Below are 14,597 nucleotides of genomic sequence, written 5' to 3'. Positions count from 1 at the left end.
TCTCCCCCACTGTAATATGGTCCACATCTCAACCACTGTAATATGGTCCACATCTCCCCCACTGTATAGGAAGATTAGTGCTTGCTTAGTCTTACCAGAGAAGCCGGCCGAACACAAGCAGTTGAGGCCGGGTGATGACGTCAGCACGCCGCTCTAGGCTCACCTAGGCCGCCGCCGGGTGGACCAAGATGGCCGCCGCTCCGGGAGCTAGGCCAAAGCCGCGACCTTTCCTATAGCCGAGGCAGCAGCGGAGCTCTGCGGATCACGTGGTGTACTGATCCGCATATGATGACCTGTTCGGATCACGGATCATTTACCATCCGTTGCACCACTAGTACCGATCAAAAGAATTTTGATCGATCAAAAAAATTAAAGATTATTCTAGGAATTAATCTTTGATTTCCACAGCCCTAATATATATATATATGTGTGTGTGTGTGTGTTTCATTTCTCTAGTTGCTTATTAGCATGTTTTTCTGAATGCATAAATGGTTTTCTCTAATGATGAAAGTTCTTCTAATTTATTAGCCACTAAACTAATGCTACTAGTACATACTTTCTACACTATAATTGAACATTAATTTTATTCCTTTTGTAGCTGATGTTTTTGAAACAAATACTTCAAGTTCACCCCTTCAACAGACCAATGACCGATTTAGTGGCAGTGAGGAAAAAATAACTCCAACTAGGCCTAGGACTACTGAAGATCTGTTTGCAGCCATTCATAGGTAAGTCATGTCTCTAGTCTTAAATATTTTATGAGCATCTTTTTTGTTTTGTTTTTTATTTTTATTTTTTCACTGTACCTAACTCTGCAAAAACATGCTATATAATGCAATCAGTTTTTTTGCAGAGAACATCAATACGTTTTTACAAGGTTATTTGTGTTATGTTTTCCAATTCTGTGTTCTGTTATGTATATTATGTTACATTTATGCTACTTTTTACTTTGTTTCCCTTTTACATTAAACTCTTACCCTAGGTTCACACATACAGTGAGGAAAATAAGTATTTGAACACACTGCTATTTTGCAAGTTCTCCCACTTGGAAATCATGGAGGGGTCTGAAATTGTCATCGTAGGTGCATGTCCACTGTAAAAGACATAATAATAAAAAAAAAAATAATCCAGAAATCACAATTTATGATTTTTTAACTATTTATTTGTATGATACAGCTGCAAATAAGTATTTGAACACCTGTCTATCAGCTAGAATTCTGACCCTCAAAGACCTGTTAGTCTGCCTTTAAAATGTCCACCTCCACTCCATTTATTATCCTAAATTAGATGCACCTGTTTGAGGTCATTAGCTGCATAAAGACACCTGTCCACCCCATACAATCAGTAAGAATCCAACTACTAACATGGCCAAGACCAAAGAGCTATCCAAAGACACTAGAGACAAAATTGTACACCTCCACAAGGCTGGAAAGGGCTACGGGGAAATTGCCAAGCAGGTTGGTGAAAAAAGGTCCACTGTTGGAGCAATCATTAGAAAATGGAAGAAGCTAAACATGACTGTCAATCTCCCTCGGACTGGGGCTCCATGCAAAATCTCACCTCGTGGGGTCTCAATGATCCTAAGAAAGGTGAGAAATCAGCCCAGGACTACACGGGAGGAGCTGGTCAATGACCTGAAAAGAGCTGGGACCACCGTTTCCAAGGTTAGTGTTGGTAATACACTAAGACGTCATGGTTTGAAATCATGCATGGCACGGAAGGTTCCCCTGCTTAAACCAGCACATGTCAAGGCCCGTCTTAAGTTTGCCAATGACCATTTGGATGATCCAGAGGAGTCATGGGAGAAAGTCATGTGGTCAGATGAGACCAAAATAGAACTTTTTGGTCATAATTCCACTAACCGTGTTTGGAGGAAGAAGAATGATGAGTACCATCCCAAGAACACCATCCCTACTGTGAAGCATGGGGGTGGTAGCATCATGCTTTGGGGGTGTTTTTCTGCACATGGGACAGGGCGACTGCACTGTATTAAGGAGAGGATGACCGGGGCCATGTATTGCGAGATTTTGGGCAACAACCTCCTTCCCTCAGTTAGAGCTTTGAAGATGGGTCGAGGCTGGGTCTTCCAACATGACAATGACCCGAAGCACACAGCCAGGATAACCAAGGAGTGGCTCTGTAAGAAGCATATCAAGGTTCTGGCGTGGCCTAGCCAGTCTTCAGACCTAAACCTAATAGAGAATCTTTGGAGGGAGCTCAAACTCTGTTTCTCAGCGACAGCCCAGAAACCTGACTGATCTAGAGAAGATCTGTGTGGAGGAGTGGGCCAAAATCCCTCCTCCAGTGTGTGCAAACCTGGTGAAAAACTACAAGAAACATTTGACCTCTGTAATTGCAAACAAAGGCTACTGTACCAAATATTAACATTGATTTTCTCAGGTGTTCAAATACTTATTTGCAGCTGTATCATACAAATAAATAGTTAAAAAAATCATACATTGTGATTTCTGGATTTTTTTTTTTTTTATTATGTCTCTCACAGTGGACATGCACCTACGATGACAATTTCAGACCCCTCCATGATTTCCAAGTGGGAGAACTTGCAAAATAGCAGGGTGTTCAAATACTTATTTTCATCACTGTATGTGTTTTTTAGTGCAATTTTCAGTTTGTAGAAATGCACTACAGTCAATTTACCATGGTTTCTTATGATACACATTTACATCTATGCGTTTTGTAGGCGGTTCGCTTTTGGAAAGGGTCATCGATTTTTTTTCCCCCCGCGTTTTGCATGTAATAGGCTTCAATGGAATCGCACCAGAAACGCAAGTGTTGTGCTTGTGATGCGATTTTTGATGTGTTTTGCGTTTTTTATTTTTCCGTTTAAACACTGTATATAGATGGTTGCTAAGGAGCGGACCAGGAAGCCACCCCCCCCCCCCCTGGCGTCCTAACAACCGATGAGTCATCAGCTGTCAGCCGAGTTCCCCCTGACAGCTGAATGTAAAAAAACACCAAGTACATAATAAACTTTTTTTTTCTTTTTTTTTTAATAAGGTTCTGTTTAAGGTCTTCCCAATTCCAATCAACAATGAACCCACTCACTTTGTAATTGCAGAGCACAAGTGGGCAAAAACACTGTTTAACAATGTACAAGCACCATTTACTTGTAGTCGGGACCTCCTGTAAAGTACTCTGCAGCTCTTGTCTGCTCTCATGAACTTGAGCTCATGGGCTACATGAAGAAAGAGAACAAAAACTTAAATGTGACATATACATGATTGGAAAGTGAAGTTATAAAAATTCCCTTGAAGGACTTCATTGTTAGTTCCTGCAGTAGGAATACTGAAGAGGTCAGATTATGTTATAATAAGTTTGAAATGTGTGTGAGTTGCCTTAACACAACCAGTTTTCCAACGCTTCAGATTAAATGGCCCCTTTAGATGAGTGTGCAGCTGGTGAGAGAAAGGAATCTAGATGTACGGTACTTGGTGGCAGAGGCAATGCAAATGAACGCAAACAGTTGTCGTCTTTTCTGGGGACACATATAATATTAATAGGAAGGAGGCAGGGTTAACTAAACTTGGAAAAATACAGTTAAATGTGAGAGATTTAATTAATGAAGGCTTTCTAAAATTAGATTATGTTCTGTCTATGAGTGATCCTAATCTCACCACTTCTATACTGCTTATGTCTAAATGATACATGAATAAGTTATTCTTAGGGATTGATATATTCTATACCATTAAACTGGTAAAATTATTAATGAAAAACTGACATATCTTCAAAATGTGTAATCTGACTAACATATACACACACAGGGCCAGATCCACGAAGCAGTTACGCTGGCGTATCTATTGATACGCCGCGTAACTTCTAGGTTGCTCCGGCGTATCTTTGTTTTGTATCCACAAAACAAGATACGCCTGAAGCTGGGCTAGATCCGAATGGCGTACGTCTTAGTACGCCGTCGGATCTAAGGTGCATATTTACGCTGGCCGCTAGGTGGCGCTTCCGTCGATTTCCGCATCGAGTATGCAAATTAGCTAGATACGCCAATCCACAAACGTACGTCCGGCCGGCGCATTTTTTTACGTCGTTTCCATAAGGCTTTTTTCGGCGTAACGTTACCCCTGCTATATGAGGCGTACGCAATGTTAAGTATGGACGTCGGGCCAGCGTCGAATTTTCCGTCGTGTACGTCGTTTGCGTAAAACGTTCGCGAATAGGGCTTTGCATAGAATTACGTTCACGTCGAAAGCATTGGCTTGTTGCGGGTTAATTTGGAGCATGCGCACTGGGATACCCCCACGGACGGCGCATGCGCCGTTCAGAAAAAACTTCATTTACGTCGGGTCAAGACGTATTAACATAAAACACGCCCACAACTTAGTGATTTGAATTGCGTGCCCTTACGCCGACACATTTACACTACGCCGCTGTAACTTACGGCGCAAATTCTTTGTGGATACAGAAAATACGCTGTAAGTTACGGCGGAATAGTGTATCTGAGATACGCTACGCCGTACGTAAAAATGCGCGGAGCTACAAAGATCTGGACAATAGAAACTTAAGCTCATATCAGTCGATCAGAAGTCTGTTCATCTTTTTAATAAAAACTGATGACCGTAGCAGCAAGGTGACTTCTGTGCTAGTTTTTTTAGCCATATAACAATTTTTTTTTAGATAACATGCAGGTACACTGAAGTCTGCCAAAAAAAATTGGCAGTAGAAATTGGGGACAGTCATTTGTACCCTATGGGTAGGTAATCATCTGGCTTGTCTGTTGTCTTCCTTAAATGTTATTTGGGATATTTGACCATTCATCTGGCAATATCAGATAAACAACACATCACAAATGTTCATTTCTATATTTACTTTATACTAATTGTAACCGTTACATGTATGATGATCCTGTATGCAAAAATAATGCCTTATTTGTAGATAATGTTTATTATACATGTCTCTCTTTTATTTTTCTGTTTTTTTTTTCTTTTCTTTTTTGTCTGTTGGTACTCCCTTCTTTCAATTGCCACTGTCTATACCCCCCCCTCTACTCTCTACTGGTTCTATAACACAGTTTTGGACAGAGTGTCAACGCCAATGCCTCTTGGCAAGCATGGCTGAATCTGGCAAGTAAAAATATACCCAGGACCCATACTGCTCAGTGTATGACCAGTGTTGGATTATTGTATGTCTAATTCATTCCAACGTCATCCAAAATTCCCTCTGTTATGACATTGTGGACCTAGTTGTATGCCCCAGACAGTTCTGTACTTGGGAACATTTTCACTCATTAATCTTCATGCATTTGCTGTAGTGGAAAAAAATCGAATTCTTACACATTTTCCTTACCCATGCAGATGCAAACTATGTTCTCTCAATACGTTTTCATGTTAACTGTGCAGTTCTATTTAGAGGAAACAAATAGCCTAGTATAGTGAAGGTATGTTGTTGCCCTGTGAATGTGTTCAGGGAAACTGCCTTGGTTTAGTACTTTTATTTAAGACATTAATGTTATTTAAATTCACATTATTTAGAGTGGTGCTATGATAATTTTGATAATTTATCAAAATTTGTTATTACAGCCTTTCATTTATGAATTAAAGGATAAGTTCACATTTCGTAACATGTTATATGTTACACCCATCTAAGGGTGTAACATGCTACGAATGGACCCGTACCTCCCCAATTCCCACTGTGACAGCTGGCGGGGTTCTTCTCCCTCCCCGCTAGCTGTAAAGCTGCGTACACACAACCGTTTTTCGGGTTCTAAAAAATGACGTTTTTCTTTTTAATGTCATTAAAAACGATCGTGTGTGGACTTCAGAGCATTTTTCACGATCTAAAAAATGGCCATTAAATTTCGAACATTCTCTATTTTTTCACAACTTTTTTAACATTGTCGTTTTTAAGGTTGTAAAAAACGGTCGTGTGTGGGCTTTAACGACGTAAAAAAAACACGCATGCTCAGAAGCAAGTTATGAGACGGGAGCGCTCGTTCTGGTAAAACTAGCGTTCGTAATGGAGTAAGCACATTCATCACGCTGTAACAGACTGAAAAGCGTGAATCGTCTTTTACTAACACAAAATCAGCTAAAGCAGCCCAAAGGGTGGCGCCATCCGCATGGAACTTCCCCTTTATAGTGCCGTTGTACGTGTTGTACATCACCACGCTTTGCTAGACCATTTTTTTTTTTTTACGATCGCATGTAGGCAAGGCCGTTTTAATGATCGGGTTGAAAAAAACGTTTTTTCTAAACCCTTAAACATAATTTCTTAAAATCCGAGTCGTGTGTACGCAGCATTACAATTTTAAAACATCATGGCTGAGAGGGACTCTGCCGCGTCACTGATTTACATGGCTCTGTGCATGGAAAACTACAAGGTCCAGCTTGGGCCTTTGGGCTGTCGGCTTGTAGTTTTTAATGAACTACCAGGGCGCTATGGAAAACCCTGGTAGTTTATTCATGCTTTCTGTCAGAATGTATCTGCTTACCCCTACGGGATGTATAGGCAAGCAGATACACTGACAGATCTGCTGGAGACCTGCATGGCACCAGCAATCTGCTGATCACTGGTGCAATGCTACACAGGCTCCAAAAAAAAGCACTTATTTTTTTTTACCTGCAAAAAAAATGTGCATTTATAATTTTTTTTTTTTTAAAAGTGGACCTATCCTTTAAACTATTTTTATATCAATTGTAAAAATATTCTCATAAAAACACTCGATCCGCCTTGGACAGCTCTGCGTGTTTGTTTTAAGATTGACACTTGCTTTAGAATTGATGGTAAATTTAGGTGAGATTTATGTATAGCATGTTAATCATTGCTGAACACTGCAGATGAATTTTCCCTTCATGGTTTTCAGTGAATTAGGCACTGATTACCACGAGATGTTAGGTGATAATTATAGAGAGTACCACTGAGTTTTCTCCTTTTGGACTCCTGCCTTATTTAGCACGAGATGATTAATCTTTAGCAGTCAGATATACTGTTTAGAGCCGTGTTTCTCAAACTTTCTACCTTCGAGGAACCTGTGGCAAAAAGTTTGAGATCTCGGGGAACCCCTGAAATAATGTTGACATCTACAGCTCACGGAAAATTGGTATGATCGGCGAGCTGTGGATTATAACAACAATTTTTAGAAATAGCATTAAATAAAAGAATGGATATTAAAAGGTACCTATTTAATGTGAAACTTGTACTGGGTCCAACTTGAGACAAACAGTATGTGGAAGGGGCAGGAGGGCACATTACGTGGGAGCAGGGCACATTACGTGGGAGCAGGGCACATTACGTGGGAGCAGGGCACATTACGTGGGAGCAGGGCACATTACGTGGGAGCAGGGCACATTACGTGGGAGCAGGGCACATTTTGTGGGAGCAGGGCACATTACATAGGACTGGACAGGGCACATTATGTGGAAGCAGGGCACATTATATGCGACAGAGCACAGGGCACATTACATAGCGTGGGACAGGGCACATAGCGTGGGACAGGGCACATTGAACGGGACAGACTGTGGTCACATTGTGGGGGACACAGCTGGGCACACTACAATACCAACTGCCTTCTACTTGGTTCAGAGGCGACTTTCATAAGTCCTCAAAGGGCATGCTGTTCCCCTAGTTACTTGACTGACTCTAGCATCAGCACTTTCATTTAAAGACAGCAGCAGCACCCCCAATACTTTTTCTGTTGATAGGTTTTCACTAACGATCCATCAGCTTTATGGTCAGCAAAGTCTGTGATCAGAAATTATAGTTTTTATGCATGGCCTGCCATTTTTTTGTTTTCAATGAAAACAAAATGCTTAATTGCAATACTGCAGGTGGTGGAGATACACAAAATTGTATCTTTTTAGGCCTTTTGAGTGGAGTTGAAATTGCATGCCTTAACGTTTGAAAGAAGCTAGTGTATTTTACAATCAGGTAACTTGAATCTTAACTCATTCTTTTACCTGAGTTTGTCTGAGTGTAGTTTAGCGCCATCTTGTGGTAGAAGTTTGCCTGACAATTAGCTGTTTTCTAAAGCTAGAGCTGTACAAATTGTGGACATGTAAGAACTACAGCAGTAACATACAAAAATAAGTAAAACAATATAAATAAAAAGCCCACCTTAATGCTTTCTTTGTTTTTAGTTTTTTTATAGATTTGTAATAGAAATTATATAATGGAAATATGAATTTTGTAGTCAGCAGAAACGGTTTCTATCCAGATATTTATATTTCATGCAGATATCAAAGAAATAATTGACCTCTGGTGAATAAAACAGTGTCCAGTGGCTTGGGATTGGAGGAGGCTTTAAATCTTACTTGACATTTGGTTTCCATATGTCAGGGTGGAGTGGGTTTCTGAAGGACCCATCTTTTCTCTCTGTACCTTTCCTGTTTTCTGACCTGCTCATAGGCAGCTATTTATTGTAAGATATCAAGGGGTCGAGGAATTTAGATGCATTAGATCATGGGTCTTCAAACTATGACCCTCCAGTTGTTCAGGAACTACAATTCCCATCATGCAAAAATACGAAGGAAACTTGGACAGCCGCACTCCAAAAAATGTTCTTTTAATTAAAATCGATCACAAAATAAACATGCCACAGCAAAAAAAATTGGAACAAAAGCTAACGTTTCGCACTGTAGCTTCAGTACTTAGTCATAGCTAGTACTAGCTATGACTGAGTACTGAAGCTACAGTGCGAAACGTTCGCTTTTGTTCCAATTTTTTTGCTGTGGCATGTTTATTTTGTGATCAAATTTAATTTAAAAGAACATTTTTGGAGTGCGGCTGTCCAAGTTTCCTTCGTATTTTTGCATCACTATTGCATTGCCGGCGCCCATTGTTTGGTTCCAGTGAGGAGGTTCTTTGAAGACTACTGAGCGGTTATTTTCTCTCTACAATTCCCATCATGCCTAGTCATATCTGTGAATGTCAGAGTTTTACAATGCCTCATGGGATGTGTAGTTCCACAACAGCTGGAGGGCCGTAGTTTGAGGATCCCTGCATTAGACAATTGCAGAAACATTTGTAGATGTTGTAAATGAAAGAACAATATTAACTATTTCTAGAATTGAACTGCACGTTCAACATCGAAAACAATATAACGCCCATGTTGACCCACAGATATTTGTAGCCCATGGTAAATAACTTTTCTGTCGCAGCCATTTAATATATATATTTTTTTACTTCTAGATCCAAAAGGAAGGTTCTTGGTCGCAAGGATTCTGATGATGATCGCTGTAGAAATCACTCGCCTTCCCCACCAGTCACACCAACAGGAGGAGTCCCAAACGTGAGCTCCTTTAAGCAGCCTGGAGCAATCCACAGAAGTATCCGAAAGACTAGTACCAGCAACGATAGTTTCAAAGCTCTGTTACTAAAAAAGGGAAGCAGGTCGGAGTGTGGATTTCGTATGTCTGCTGCGGAAATGCTAAAACACACTGACCCGAGGTTTCAAAGATCACAATCTGATTCATCCATGGAGATGCCAGACAGTCCGACATTGAGTTCCCCGAACAAGAATAAAAGAGTTCAGGAGGAATGGGCCAAGAGTGAGGGAATAATGCCAAGAAGCATGTCAGTTTCTGGGACTAGGTACAGCCGCTCCAGAACACCACCATCTGCAGCCAGCAGTAAATACAACGTCCGGAGCCGCATTCAAAGCAGTCCCATGACAGTGATTTGTGAAGGGGAAGGAGAGATGGCTGACACTGTAGAAAATAGCTGTACAAAGGCACCACTTATGAACACAATGAGCCTGGACAGGTTTCAGAGAAGGGACTCTGAGCTGAATTACTCTGTTGGTGCTGACAGTTCCAATCCTAGAGTTCACATAGACTTGATGAGTAGATTTTCAGATGTCAGCCCAAGCAAAGACAATGACTTTTCATAAGCAAATAGCTAAGGAATGGTGGTTGTGTCATGAAATGTATCAAGCAAATCCCTAGAAAGCAGAGAGAATGCTATGATCACAAAAGCAATGTTGCACATTGCCAATGCACTTGGTGTCTGTATAGTAAATGCTTTAACATTGCAGCCTCTGTGAGTTAGCATTTAGTGGCATTGATTTAGTATGCAGCACCTGCAAGACAGAGCGGTGGTGAAACCAAAGTTGGGGAAGAGATCTAGAACCCCATTGCCTGCATTGGAGCTTTTAAACACATCTCAAAGAAACAGCTGCCAAGAACATGCATCCAGGCATGAGGTAATGGGTTGGAAATGCTGTCTCTATTTAGGTTTCTAAAAAATAGTCTACTAAACAGGGTATAATGGGTCATAGATACACTGCTGGCATGACTTTTTCTGGGCATCAGCCAGAGTTTATTACACTGAGTGCAATTAGTGGGCTGGTAGTGGGCTTGTTAAACTAACCCAATCAAAATTGCTGGTTTATGATTTTCTTTGGTACTGTTTGACGTTTCCGGTTTTATTTTTCTCTTCTATTAATATCGCAGTTGAGTCACCTCTCTTGAATATTTTCAGCTGCTGTGCAGCGGTACAAGCCTAGATTTTACTTATGTAGACAAAAAAAAATGCAGCATAGAAAACATTATACAATCAGCCATAGAAGTATATTGCCACTTCATAAAACTCAGCAAAAATGTCATTTTTAAATGCAAATATTCAGTGCAGAATTTTTGTAACAAAACTGCAAATGTACAGGACCCTACATGATGCTGCAATAAGCTGCAGTGCCCTCTGCTGCATTGCTAGTCCATGTACTTACACTATAGAGTTTTTGTTAATACACACTACGTTTTCCACTTGTTTCTTTCCTCGGACTATGTAACTTGCACTACAAAGATGTTTGCGTAACCATATATTTTATTGCTTGACATTCATTTTAATATGCTGACACAAAAGACTAAACACAACAAAAAATGAATGCCAATGTTTGTTTCTTATCTAAAAATGCTAAATTTTGGTTACCAAAGAATAGTTTTAATCTCTTTTTAGTTTTAAAAGCAATATGCCTACACAATTTCTTAACAGTTTTTACATGTGGAAAAAGGCATTTTACAATTTGGACAGACGGAGTTTCTTTTGTACTGTTTTATAGCATAATTTTGACGTCTTGTGTAGTTTTTATATTATTTGTATATATTAGGACTTTTAAAATCCTTACTTTTTAACCTGCGTTTAAATTTTGTACATTTTTGAGAATTTTAGAAAGGAAAAAAAAAAAAAACACGTGTAGTTAACCCATAGGCTGCTGAAGGAGGTTACATCATAATGCAATGCAATATGCTAAAACCCCCTGCAGCAGGCTACATAAAATGCTTAATTTATTTCAGTACTTCTGTGATATGTGGCTGTGACCCTCAACCTTTGTAATACTGTAAACATTCAGGGGCCTTCAATTTATTAGACAATGACAATGCTGTGACTGTGCTTCAAATAAAGCAAGGCTGAAAGAAAACAGAGTATGTCTTTTATGCTTTTTTGTGTTTGTGATAAATGTGCTTTAGAAATTTTATCAAGAGAAATAATATGGTTTATGGTACATTCTACATTTTTCTAACCATTTTCCACCCAGACCAATTCTGACATTTTCTCTTCTACATGTAAAAAATCTTTTTTGCTAGAAAATTACTCAGAACCCCCCAAACATTATATATATATATATATTTAGCAAAGACCGTAGAAAAAATTGTGGCGGTTGTTACAATTTAAAAAAAGTGAATATTACCGCGCTTATCAGGGGAGAAAACAAGGGGGGAGGGGGAAGTGGAGAGGGGTGAGGGTACAGCTGCGGCACTGAAAGGTGTATCAAACCATACGTAATTGTTAATGGGGAAGGTAGTGCTGCGCTAATGGGTGGTGGATGGGCAAGTGTATGGACAAGTGGGGGAAGGGAATGAAAAATGGTATAACTGAAAATGAGAACAGTATAACCAAAAATAGCATAAACAAAAAAATTGATCAGTGAACGATACTGGTGCAAATCATATAACTCCACACATTTCTCTTAATGTGATAAAATACACTAAAAAATTAGGTAATGGATAGTGCAAAAAATTGTGTATAACACAACACCCAAATAACTGTGATGGGTAACAATATTAAACAGGTGATGAACAGTCCATAAACAAGGCTTAAGCTGTATAAAAAAAAAAATATATATATATATATATATATATATATATATATATATATATATATATATATATATATATATATATATATATATACATATATAAATAATAATTTAAAAGTCCAAAAATTGAGAAAAGGGTGCTGATGTAGGTCCGCAGTGTGAGGTGAAAGGGGGATGGGTATCCAGTGATCCTTTTAAAATGAATGAGGATGTCCTCATTCATTTTAAAAGGATCACTGGATACCCATCCCCCTTTCACCTCACACTGCGGACCTACATCAGCACCCTTTTCTCAATTTTTGGACTTTTAAATTATTATTTATATATATATATATATATTTATTTATTTATTTATTTTTATTTTTTTGATACAGCTTAAGCCTTGTTTATGGACTGTTCATCACCTGTTTAATATTGTTACCCATCACAGTTATTTGGGTGTTGTGTTATACACAATTTTTTGCACTATCCATTACCTAATTTTTTATCACATTAAGTGTATTTTATCACATTAAGAGAAATGTGTGGAGTTATATGATTTGCACCAGTATCGTTCACTGATCAATTTTTTTGTTTATGCTATTTTTGGTTATACTGTTCTCATTTTCAGTTATACCATTTTTCATTCCCTTCCCCCACTTGTCCATACACTTGCCCATCCACCACCCATTAGCGCAGCACTACCTTCCCCATTAACGGTTGTTACAATTTGTTATGTCAAACAGTATTTGCGCAGCAATTTTTCAAATGCAATTTTTTGGGAAACAATACACTTTAATGAATTTTAGTGCAAAAAAACACAATATAAAAACCCAATTATTTGGTACAATATAAAAGATGATGTGACACCAAGTAAATAGATACCCGTGTGCACACTCGTGGAATGGCACCAAATTTCGGTACTTAAAAATCTCCATAGGCTACGCTTTATTTAATTTTTTACAGGTTACCAGTTTAGAGTTACAGAGGGGGGGGGGGGGTCTAGTTGTAGAGTGTTTGCTCTCACTCTAACATTCACAATGATACCTCACATGTGTGGTGCCAACGCCTGTTTACATTTGCAGGTGCAACTTGCGTATATGTTCGCTTCTGCTTGTGAGCATAAGGGGACAGGGGCGCTTTAAAATGTTTGTTTGTTTTTTGTTTGTTTTTTTCTTACACTGTCCCTTTTTAATTTTCTTTTATTTATTTTTTTGATCACTTTATTCCTATTATGAGAAATGTAGACATCCCTTATAATAGGAATAAGGCATGACAGGACCTCTTTATGGAAAGATCTGGGATCAATAAGACCCCACATATTTCCTCTACCCTGGAAAGCATGAGATAAAAAAAAAAATAGATCTGTGCTTTTTAGGGAAAAATGTCAGTGTTTACATCTGCCAGAGCCGGAAGTAACGTCATGACATCACTTCTGGCCCCCCAGGTCCATCCGGTCCTCGGCAAGCTCTATGGTAATCCAGCGCTGCCGCAGGATTAGATCTCTGGCTTTCCGATCACACGGGAGAGCCTGGAGAGTTAACGAAGGGTGGCGGGAGGGGATAGGATGCTTTTTACATTATGGGGAATTGCCGGCTGGAAACAAAGATATCTGAATGATGCCTGTAGCTGCAGTCATCATCCACATATCATATGACAGGCGGGAAGTGGTTAAAAAGACATTGCCAGTGCAGCCTGATAGCTCATTCCCACCAAGGTATACTCGCCTATACATACGCCTTCACTTGCTTCTAGCTATGGAGGAGCATATGACGACTTTTATTTCCTATGAGATTCACAGGTCATAACAGAATGGCACAATCTTCTTTTTTTTTTTTTTTTATCCAAACTTTTTTATTGATATCAAAGAGCAAAGGAAAAGGTACAGCAGTACAAAACAATTAATATTTACAGAAGAATCCAATAATGGAATACCATTTTTAGACATGAAGATAATGCATGGATAGTTACTGCGTACGTTATCTGTCTTTTCTTACACACATCACGTCAAAGTCAAAAGAAAAAAAAAACAAGAACATCCTAAACAATAGGTGGGTACTGAAATGCCTCGTACACGCGTACGGGTGTCCCGGCTGACTTTTTACTGCCAGAAAACCGGAGGGGAAAGCCGAGAGCCTGCTCGGCAGATTTTTCCCCCCTACACACGGCCAGTTTTCCTGGCAGGAGCTTTGGCCGGGAAACCCAGCCTTGTGTATGCTCCACCGCAGTGTTTCCCATAGGGAAACTGACGGAAAAAAGACCGTCGGGAATCGCGGCAGGAAAAAGGAGAACACGTTTTTATTTTTCCCTCCAGGATTCCCATCGGTTTTCCTGTCGGGAAAACTGCCATGGAGCATACAAACGGACAGCTTTCCTGGCCAAAAGCTGTCATGGAAGTTTTCCAGATGCAAAAGGCTTAAATCCTATCAATGGGTTATTATGTACGCTTATAGCTGTAAAAGCCTATCCATCACCAGCTGTGGGGGAGCCAGACCAGGGCTATCCAACCATCTCTGCCCTGTATTAAGGAATTTGCGAATTGCATTTCCATGGCGAT

At 39.6% G+C, this 14,597-nt stretch overlaps 1 protein-coding gene across 7 annotated transcripts in view; it reads left to right on the top strand.

Moving 5' to 3' along the window:
- NHSL1 (NHS like 1) overlaps positions 1 to 11,383 on the top strand; it is a 286,410-nt gene extending 275,027 nt beyond the window's left edge. For all 7 annotated transcript variants that reach the window (XM_040350522.1, XM_040350526.1, XM_040350524.1 and 4 more), the window contains 2 exons: positions 599 to 728; positions 9,157 to 11,383. In XM_040350522.1, coding sequence (XP_040206456.1) covers positions 599 to 728; positions 9,157 to 9,856 — 830 coding nt within the window. In that variant the 3' untranslated portion in view covers positions 9,857 to 11,383. The remainder of the gene's footprint in view (positions 1 to 598; positions 729 to 9,156) is intronic.
- Positions 11,384 to 14,597: the final 3,214 nt, after the last annotated feature.

The sequence above is a fragment of the Rana temporaria genome, chromosome 4, assembly GCF_905171775.1.
Source record: "Rana temporaria chromosome 4, aRanTem1.1, whole genome shotgun sequence".
In the NCBI taxonomy this organism is placed as follows: domain Eukaryota; kingdom Metazoa; phylum Chordata; class Amphibia; order Anura; family Ranidae; genus Rana; species Rana temporaria.
This window is presented reverse-complemented; position numbering and strand designations above follow the sequence as displayed.